The sequence below is a fragment of the Rhinolophus sinicus genome, chromosome 6, assembly GCF_057876585.1.
Source record: "Rhinolophus sinicus isolate RSI-liver-muscle chromosome 6, RSI-T2T, whole genome shotgun sequence".
In the NCBI taxonomy this organism is placed as follows: Eukaryota; Metazoa; Chordata; class Mammalia; order Chiroptera; family Rhinolophidae; genus Rhinolophus; species Rhinolophus sinicus.
This window is the reverse complement of record NC_142506.1, coordinates 1,147,240-1,157,139: the sequence shown is the minus strand read 5'-3', so window position 1 is coordinate 1,157,139 and position 9,900 is coordinate 1,147,240. Positions and strand designations below refer to the sequence as shown.

At 63.9% G+C, this 9,900-nt stretch overlaps 1 protein-coding gene across 1 annotated transcript; it reads right to left on the bottom strand.

The window, feature by feature from the left end:
* Positions 1–931: 931 nt before the first annotated feature.
* On the bottom strand, positions 932–9,204 carry ARC (activity regulated cytoskeleton associated protein). Its single transcript, XM_019712276.3, has 4 exons — positions 9,189–9,204; positions 2,397–4,456; positions 1,986–2,128; positions 932–1,731 (listed from the first exon to the last, which is right to left on the bottom strand). Exon 2 carries the CDS (start codon positions 4,250–4,252, stop codon positions 3,050–3,052), a length of 1,203 nt encoding a protein of 400 aa, XP_019567835.1. The 5' UTR covers positions 4,253–4,456; positions 9,189–9,204; the 3' UTR covers positions 932–1,731; positions 1,986–2,128; positions 2,397–3,049.
* Positions 9,205–9,900: the final 696 nt, after the last annotated feature.

Genomic DNA, 9,900 nt, shown 5'->3' with positions numbered 1-9,900 from the left:
GGTGACGACAGGTGACCATGGTGATTGTGACGGTCCCCTGGCTTGTCAGCCTCGTTAGGGTCCCTCCCCAGACACTCAATCAAACCCTGTCCGGGTGATGCTAAGCTCTTTGGCAGGTGTGATGGAAGCTCACGCTCAGCTGACTCTAATAAGGACGGTAACAGACCCGCGGGGTGGGCCCAGCTCAGTCACCTGAAAGGCCTTCAGAGCAGAGCGAGCCTTTGTCTAGTGGGAGTGGCCTAAGCAGCCCATCCAGGGAGCCGGCTCCTCGTGACCAATTCCTCGCTGTCCGACTGCCACCCATCCCGCTTGTTTAACACTGGCGGGTGCGCGTCCGCTCCAGGCCACCGCTCCCTCCCACGAGGGCGCAGGTGAGGCCAACTACCCACAGGGCATCAGGCAGCCCTCATTTCTGAGTTCTTGAGCACACTCATGGATTGTATTAGTGACGGTTCCCCACTTTGCAGACGAGGAAACTGAGGCTCAGAGAGACCAAGATTCACCAGGGCCCCCTCCCAGCAGGGAACTTGCTTTACCCGGGTCCCCGGGGCTCTAGGGCCTGAGAAGTTCCCCTGGGCCTGCAGTCAGGCTCCTGTGTGGGCTGCGCCCTGGTAGCAGAAGAGTTTCCAGGACCCCCCATCACCCACATCCCCAGCAGTCAGTGGGTGGGAGGCCTTAGGGGGCAGGGCAGGCTCAGAGCCCTCCTAGACCCTCCCATCTCTGCCTGCTCAGACCTAGAAGCTATGAGGGGCTGGCTTCTGTGAGGGGAGCCCCTAAGGTTCTTCTAGCCTGAGGAGCCAGAGCCCTGGCCAGCTGCCCTGTGGGACAGTGGGGCTGTGTCTCCTGGGTGCCCCCCACCCTGAGCTGCCTCCTCCGACAGCTCCACTCCCCCACCCACGCCAGCAGAGAGACAGCAACACACACACTCCAACAAGTTTCAGTGTTTTATTAACAAAATCTTACAAAAGAGTCTGTCTTCAAGGCAGGTGGCAGGGCTGCCCACAGGCTGGCCTGACATTTGAGGCTTGGTCCATGGGGGGCAGGGGACCCAGGACCCCCCTGCAGCCTGTGCCAGCCTGTGAGTATGGGTTATGGCTTATGTGCAAAAATAAAATTTGGGGGGCTGGCAAGGTGTGGGGTGGAGGGACTGGTAGAGTCACCTGCAGACATCAGTCCCCAAGTCTGGGAACCCCCAGTGAACAGGCAGAAAGGGGAATCCCCAAACAGGACCTGCTCTGGCTGCAGATACAAGTGTCAGGCCAGCGCCAGGGGGTTGGTGTTGGAGGACGTGGGGGTCTGGGCCTGGGCAACAGCGGGGCCGGGCAGAGAGCCAGCTTGAGCCCCAGGAGAACAGACTTTGGGATCTCCTGGGGCTGGGCTTGGGGCCACCGGGCAGGGGTGGGAGCCCTTTCCCAGGGCGCTCCAAAAGCTCTGGCAGGAGAGGACGGCCGCACAGTGGGCAGGGGTTCCTGGGCTGGAGCAAGACAGGGCCCAGGGTAGTGGACCCCGATTGCAGCCACAGTGGCCCTGGGGGCGGGCAGGCTGGTGGCCAGCAGGGTGGGCATAGAGGCAGGCCCTGGCCCTCATGCAGGCCTGTCTTCAGCACCAGCTCTCCGCCTGGCCCCTTCTCTCGCTGGCCTCAGACTTCTCCTCCTATGCAGGCAGCTTGGGGAGGAGGGGGGGCCAGCAGTGCCCAGCACAGCAGCAAGGGCTCTCTGGGAGCCTCGAGACCTAAAAGAAAGGATGACACAAGATGGTCAGGGTCAGGGCAGCTGACGGGGGGTGTCTATAGGAAGGACATTGTGGGGGGGACACGGGGCTGCTCTCCCAGGGCTGAGGCTCAGGACCCTGGGGGGCTGCCTCTCAGCTTGCCAGAGGACCAGGGCAGGGACCTGGGACCTGGGGTCCTGGGGAGGCACTCACAGGCCCACAGTGAGGACAGCTGAGGGTCAGGGTCTCGGGTGGGAGGGATGGGGCTCCATTACCTGTTGTCAATCTCCTGGCTCCGTGGACAACGGCTGCTGCCTCAGCCGGTTTGAGGACTCAGGCCCTGTGGGACCTCCGCCTGCCATGGGTGAGTCAGCGAGCTGAGCTCGAGCCTTCTCCAGGCTGGCATGAATCACGGATGCTACCGAGGAAGAGAACACATGGGGTCCGTGTGAAAGCTGGCTCAGCAAACTCCCCCAGCCCTGCCTCCCACCCAGCCCCCTCTCCCTGCCCCTGGGGTCTCTGCTCCTCCCACACCTCTCCAGGACGCTGCCCCCACCCCAGCCCTGCCACCAACTTGCTGGGGTGCCTCTGAGCCCTGGTGGGCTAGCCTGGAACACGGACTTGGCCCTGGGTCCTCCCAGCTCTACGGTGACCCCTAGCGGTAGTGCCATGATGCAGGAATTCACCTGAGAGGCCAGGAGACGGGAATCCAGGTCTGCGGCTGCCACTGCTGCGTTTCAGCTTCAGTTCTCCTCCAGGACAGGGAGACACGCTGTCCGAGGCTGGCCAGCTACCCTGCGTGGCGACTGCCAGGAGAGGGCTGTGGCCCTGAAGCTGAGCTTTTCATGGCACTGGTTCTGCCTTAGCTTCTGCTCTGGGTGTCCTTTGAGCTTAGTGCCCGCTGGTCTGTGCCATCTGGACACTTGGTGTCTGAGTACCCAGAGGGCCCAAGCGCTGAGCAGGATGAGGAAGCCGGGACTCCTGTCATGGCCTGAGAGAGAGTGTGTGTGAGTGTGTGAGTGTGTGCGTGTGTGTGTGTGTGTGTGTGTGTGTGGTTGGGGGTGATGAGTGGCCCAGGCCAGCCCAGGGCCCCAGAAGACAGACGGAGGGAGGGTGACAGGACAGGGTCCTGCAGGGGAGAGGGGCCCCTTTGCTGTTTGGGGGACACTGCCCACAACTGGAGGACGTGTGTCTGTGTGGATCAGGCTGGGAGACTGAGGGGGTGTCCAGCTGCACGAAGAGGACGAGGTTCTCCACCACAGGACTCAGCCCCGCTCGAAAGTCCTGGCTGGCAAAGGCCACGGGGGGGGTGGCAGGAAGGCTGGGGCCCAGATGCCCTCTATTCAGGCTGGGTCAGGTCGCTGGCCACGGAATCGTTGGTGAGGACCGGCGTGAGGGACTCGGCTTCGGCCTCGGCCTCGGCCTCGGCGGAGAGGTGGGAGCTGACCGGCTCGGCCGCCCGCTCCAGGTCGTCCTGGACCTCCATGCCTCTCTGGATGAGCTGCTCCAGGGTCTTGGGCAGCGGGTGGCGCAGGAAGCGCTTGAGCTTGGGCTGCAGGGTGCCCACCACGTACTGGATGACCTCCTCCTCCTCTGCGTCCACGTGCAGTGTCTGGTACAGGTCCCGCTTGCGCCACAGGAACTGGTCCAGCGGCTCGCCCTGCTTCTGCGGCAGGTCCAGCTCGCGCTGGATGGCCTCCCGGGACAGCGTGCCCTCGCTGTACTGCAGGAACTCCTTCTTGAACTCCACCCAGTTCTTCACCGAGCCCTGCTTGTACTCCCACCACTTCTTGGCCGGCCCATTCATGTGGTTCTGGATTTGTGACAGCCAGTACTCCTCAGAACCGCCCACCTGCCGCAGGTACTCCTCCAGGTGGCTAAGGAACTCACGTGGGTCCTCGAAGATCTGCGTGTCCACGCCAGGGCTCGGCTGCCCGTCCTCGCCGGGTGCCCAGGGTGGGTACTGCTGGGACTCCTCCGGCTCCTCTCCGGGCACTTCTCCGGCAGCCGGTGGTGGGGTGATGGCATAGGGGCTGACCGTGTAGTCGTAGCCATCAGCCTCGTTGCGGTAGCCCTCGGGACCCCCAACACCCACGGAGACAGTGTGGCGGGCAGACTCGTTGCCCACCGGGTACTTGCTGCCCATGGCCTCCAGGCGGTCAGCCCACCTCTCCAGCCGGTAGAAGACTTCCCTCCACACATGCATCTCGCGCTTGACCCAGCGCTCCAGGTTGGCAATGGTCTCCTGGCAGCGGCACAAGCAGGCCTTGATGGACTTCTTCCAGCGCTGCGAGTCGCCCGTGGGCACGTAGCCGTCCAGGTTGTTCTCCAGCTTGCCCACCGACCTGTGCAGCCCCTTCAGCTCGCGCTCCACCTGCTTGGACACTTCGGTCAGCAGGTGCCGGTGGGTCCTCCGCACGTGCTCCAGCATCTCGGTCCGGCACTTACCGATCTGCAGGATCACGTTGGGCTTGGCCACCGGGGCGCCCCGTGGTCCCGGGTAGGCGTGGAGGCCGCCGCTCGTCATGTGGTCCAGCTCCATCTGCGCGCAGGTGGCCGCGGGGCTCAGGCGGGAGGCGGCGAGCTGCAAAGTCCTCTTGGGACCGGCTGGCGAGGGCTGCGGGATCTGGCCGTGCGGCGGTGTCGGCGCGAGGGTGGTGGTGGGTCCGGTGGAGCGGCGGAGGCTCGGTCCCACTGGGTCCCGCGCAGCGCAGAGAGAACCGTGCAGGAGCAGCGGCACCAAGCTCTGCAACCAGCAGCCGCGGCGCCGGCTCTTTATGCTGCCAGCGCGCCCGTGGGCGGACCCCTCGCCGAGCCCCGATTCCCATTGGTCTGCGCGCCCACTCTGCGGGCCCGCCTCCGCGCCCACTCGCGCTAGAGCGCAGAGGGAGGACCCACCCCCTGTACACAACGCTGGCCTGGGGTGACTAATCCAGTCGCTCCAACACCCCCCTCCCAGGGCTCATTCAGCCTGCGGGACCGGAGGGACTGCTGGGACCAGCCACCACCCCCCACGACTGCGCAGCGCAGAGGTACAGGTGTGCGCCTGGAAAGGCTGGGGCTGATTTTTATGCTGCCCAGCCCCCCAGGGTAAGGAGGAAGCCCCTCCCTCAGGGACTCAGGGAGGGGCTTCCTCCTTTCATCTCTCTTTCCTTATTGGGGGCGGTGGGGGAGGGGTGCTGGACTCTGCTCTCCTGGGGGCGACCCCATTGTCCTCCGCCCTGACCCTCCCGGTCGAGCTGCAGGATGTTCAGCCTTAGATTAACCCTGATAACCACGCTCGTATCAGCCCCTCCTTCCCTTGAGCTGAAGGTTTGAAGGAGTCTTCACGTGCACGGGCCCAAGCACAGGCTCACGCCCAAGTGTCAACTGTGAGTCCCAGACGTGACCTTGAGCTCCTGCCCACCCCTGTCTGAGGGCCCTGAGTCCTGGACTGGTCCTCCCTTGCTGTGTGTGAAGGACAGACACCCGAGCCTCGGCTCTGCCCGGGCCCTGGCGTTGGTGTGGATGTGTGAGGGCTGTGTGGCAGTGGCTGCACAGAACTGCCCGGTGCCCCACCCCCGGCTTCTACGGTTAGCGCCTCCTGGGAAATCTGGGCGCTGTTCCCTGGGGTGAGGGTGGGGACGAGGAGATGGAGGGGCCCTGTACACCCCGGGCCACTGCGGGAACCTGGTCAGAAGCTTCAAGACTTCTAAGAGGATGGCAGAGGGAGAGAGGAGGAGGGAGGGGGGAGGAAGGAGGCGAAGGAAAGATGGGGGGGAGGGCGGAGGAGAAGGGGTGCTGGCAGCCCTCTGCAGTCAGCAGAAGCAGAGGAAAGCAGAGCACCATATAAGGAGTGGGGCTCCGGAAGCTGAGATTTCCCTCTGCCTCCCTGGCAACAGCAGCGGAGGAGGGACAGCCTTCCCGGGTTACCCCATGACAGACGGGTCCCAGGTCCTCTGATGTTACCTGGGCACAGGTAACACATACCACTGCCCACAGCCAGAGGCCCACAGACACAGGCAATGCCAGCAAAGACACCTCAGGCCCTGCTGTCCATTTCCCTCTCTCTCTCTCTCTCTCTCTCTCTCTCTCTCTCTCTCTCTCACACACACACACACACACTGCACACTCATCCCCCCACCCCTCATACACACTCATGCCCCCCACACTCATCCCCCACATATACACTCATCCCCCCTACACTCATCCCCCCACATGCACACTCATCCCCCACCCCCTCACACACAGCCCCACTGTCTTGTTCACATACTCGAAGGGCACACAGGGTACACAGCTCCGGTGCCCTCAGAAGACCCTTCCCCCTGCTTTCCTGGAGCCCTCCCCCCACCCAGAGCCAGTCTGTCTCCTTTCCTCTCTGAGCCCCTGCTGTAGAGGGGAAAGTCTTTCTGGCAAAAACTCCCCAAAAATCGCTCTCCTGGCATTTCTAATTAAAGGCATGTGGGAGGACACAGAAGGGAGGGTGGAGGGGCCTCACGAAACAGGGAGAGGGAGGCAGGCAGGGAGGTTTCTAGAACAGGAATCCCGGAGCCGCCCAGCCCAGGAGTCCAGAGCTGGAGAGGCTGCAGGCCTGTGCGGGATGTCTGCGGGCGGTGAGTGTGGCCAGGCCAGCGAGTGCAGCTGGTCACCGTGGGCCTGCGTGCAGTCGAGAGCCTGTGTCCATGTCTGAGGTGAGCTCCAGCCTGTGTTTAAGGGTCCTGGTCAGGAAGGGCGCCCGCTAAGCCAGCTGGACAGGGACTGCACTCCCCCGTGTGTGTGCAGTAGGAGTGCCAGAGCCAGCAGCAGAGTGACCAGGAGCCACCCGTCCACCTCCCACAGTTTGCAAAGTCTATGTGGCCGCTGAGGGTAGCACTCGGGCCCAGGTCCCCTGACCAGCTGGTAGCCCAGCCAGGGCATGGCTCTATGGGCCTTGGGCCCACAGTGGCCTCCAGCCCCAACCCCACCCCACCCACGGCATCAGCGGTCTGGCAGGGCTTCCTGGAGGAGGGGGAGCCCAGCCAGGGCCTGGAGAACTGGGGAGAAGTTGACCAGGCCAAGAGCAGCAGGGGGTGGTGGCGCAAGAGGGGCTGGGGGTTAGTGAGCAAAGGCAGGAGGTTGGATGGTGGGGATAACACGTCAACCTTGTGGCGGAGGCTGGCAGAAGCGGGAATCTCAGGGTGGCCCAGCAGGCAGTGCTGAGCTTGACCCAGGCCCCTGGGGTCCCCTTCCACCGTCAGTCCAGCCTGAATCCAGCAGAGGGGGAGATGCTGGGAGCAGGTCCTGCGCAGCCAGACAGGACCTGCACAGAGGCTGTGCTCACAGGACCCGCAGTGACAGGTGACAGGCGGGCAGCCGCCGCTTGCTCAGGGAACACTTAATCGCTGCCCAATTATCGCCCCAGAAGCCCTCAGCAAACCTCCGCACTGGCTCCTGGGGCTCCATTCTTCCACCTCCAGAAAAAGGCCGGCTGCTCCCCCGCCTGGATGGGGGGGGGGGTCTGTCCATCCCCTGCCCGTCTGTGCCCACCCCCCTTCCACAAGCAGGGGTGAAGGCCCGAATGCTGACCTTCACCCCCCAGCCTCACACACAGCAAGACACTGCAGGTGGGGGGGGCAGGTGGGAGGGGAAGGGCCTGGGGGAACCCCCCCATCAGAGCCCAGCCAGTCTGTGGTCTCTAAGGCCTTGTCTGCCTTAGGAGGAGGGGGCTCTCCATGGGGAGGAGGGCAGGCCAGGCACTAGGGTCCAGACAGAACCGCCATTCCAGCCTGTCTGGGTTTCTGACCTTCTGCCCCTCCAGCTCCAAGCTCCCAGACCTCAGGTGCTAACCAGATGATGCTAAAATGCCTCTCTCAAGCTAATCTCCCTCCCAAACCCACAGCCTCAGGGAGCCCCACCCCACCCCAAACTGAGCCTTGCTCCTCTCAGACCTCTGACAGCCCACAGACAGCACCCACCTCCCATGGCTGCTCCGTGACCAAGTGCTTTCTGCACAAGGCTCACACCTACCTCTGGGGACCCCTTAGTGCCGGCTCCTAGCCCCCACAGCCTGGGCCCCAGAGGTACTGGGGGTACTGCTCAGCAAGGCAGGACAGGCCACCTATGCCCAAGCCTCCCTCGTGCTCACCTTCTGGGGCCCAGAGTGTGGACTGGAGGCGGAGAGGGGGGCACGCGCCTCCCCAGCAGGGCCGTGGCCCCAGCCCTGAGGACTCCCACCAGCCTCCTCGGTGCTACCCCCCCCAGTGTCAGCAGGTAGCCCCTCTTAGTGCCTGGCTGTGGGCACCAGCTCCTCCGGGGCAGGGCTCACAGGCCACCTCACGCACACGCACCTGCCTGCCCCAGGGTCTGTTGGGCCTGCTTCTTGGCCCGTCTTTGTGGAGGAAAAGCCAGGGCGCTGGGGTGGGGGTCTGTCTCTCTTGCGCTCACCTGCCCTCTCCTGTAGTCTCGGTGCCCACCCTCCACACGTGCCACTGCCTGTCCTGGCACCCTTAGGGCCATCTCAGGTCACATGGCCTCATCCCATTGCTGCCACCCCTGAGGGAGCTGGGAGAGCGGGACCAGGCCAGCCCTCTGCCCGCAGGGGGCCCACCGCAGGCCCAGCTCCTCGACCAGCTCTTCCTGGTGGAGCCGCTGGTCCCTCCCAGCCTACGGCCTGGAACCCCCGAGGCTGGGGGCTGGTTCTCCTGCCCCCCTCCGGTCCTAGGCCGAGGAGCGCCCCCAACTGGTCCAGCCTCGAGCCTCCTATCAGTGTCACTTCTGGGCCCTGGGAGGCGCACGTGGTGGGGACCCCCGCCTGTGGCTCCGTGCTGCTGCTTCCTTGCTCTGTTCGCCCCCTCTGCCTCCTGAGGCAGCTCCGGGGCTGCGATGTCTGCCCAGGCGGCTGCACAAGCCCCAGACACGTGTCTGAGCAGTCTGAGCCCAGGCGGCCGACAGGACACCTGGGCTTCCCACTGCCTGCCCGGCTGCTGCCTATATCCACCCCAGCCACCATCCCTCCCCACAGTGGAGCTGGGCCAGGTGCACAGGGACACAGGCGAGGCCTGGCGAGGCAGAGGCAGGGATGGGGCGAGGGCATGGGACACAGCGGGTCAGAGCTGAGAAGGGGGCGGGGAAGACCAAGGAGGAAAGAAGGACTGAGGTGGGGAAAGCAGAGGAGCAGAGAGAGACGCCAAGAAAGGGAGCCAAGGGTACAGACTGCCTCCTCGTTTCATTTCTCAAGATGTTCTCACCCCGTTTACACAGAGGTTCTGAGAGGTGGGGGGACCGCTCCAGGCTGCTGAGCTGGCAGGTGTCAGGCGGGGTTCCTCCACGCCTGCCTAATGTGCCTGCTATAGCAGAACAGCCTGGAACAGACCCCCGGGAGGGCGAGCAGGACAGGCAAGGGTCTCAGGAGACCCGTCGTTGCAGGAGGACACACGCCGAGGGTGGGTTGGGAGACCCGAGACAGGAGGTGACAAGAGCAGGGGCTGAGCCCTGGCCTGGGGACCCAGGAGAGGCAGTACCTGAGCTTCAGGAACATTTTATTTCAGATCCTGTGCCCTCCTCCCTCTTCCTCTGCTTCCTTTTCTCTCCGGTTTGGCAGGGTGTATGTGCTGTGTCCTGTCCCCGGAACAGGCAGCCTGTTCTTTCTGGGCCCCAACAGAACAGACCCTCCCCCCTCCTCCCTCCTTCCTGCCTCCTGCCTCAGCACCTCCCGTGCAGCCTCCAAGGAAAGTTTGTATTTTTCCGGTGATCTAGGCACGGCTGTGCCTGAGCCGGCTGCTCCTGTACCCTGCAGGCATGCCCCCCTCACCCCCCAGCTAGGAGGCTGAGCCCAGGAGCCATAGGCCTGAGTAGTGGAGAGTCCATCCTCAAAAGACCTCACCACCCTCAGCCATTACAGAAAGGAAAACTGAGGCCCAGAGAGGCCAGGGGCTTGTCAAAGCCCAAAGCAAAGAAGCCAGAACCAGGGCTGGCGGGGGAGAGAGTGTGGGGACAGCCCTACTGGCTCCTGGAGCAGCACCGCCCCTTCCTGGCCTCAGTTTCCTCAACTGTAAAGTATGCACACCTATCTCTGCCCTGTTCAGCTGTGAGGTGGGTCAGTCATTCACAGTCATTCAACCAACAAACAGTTCCCGAGCCCCACTTGGCGGGCACTGAACAAGGTGGGGTGCAGGGAGGTGCAGATTGCCCCATAAAACGGGCATCACCACGGCCCCAGGTAGGCTCTGGAGA

What these genes read in the sequence shown, in the direction of transcription:
- ARC (XM_019712276.3), bottom strand. Translation starts at nt 4,252, where the DNA reads ATGGAGCTGGACCACATGACGAGCGGCGGCCTCCACGCCTACCCGGGA.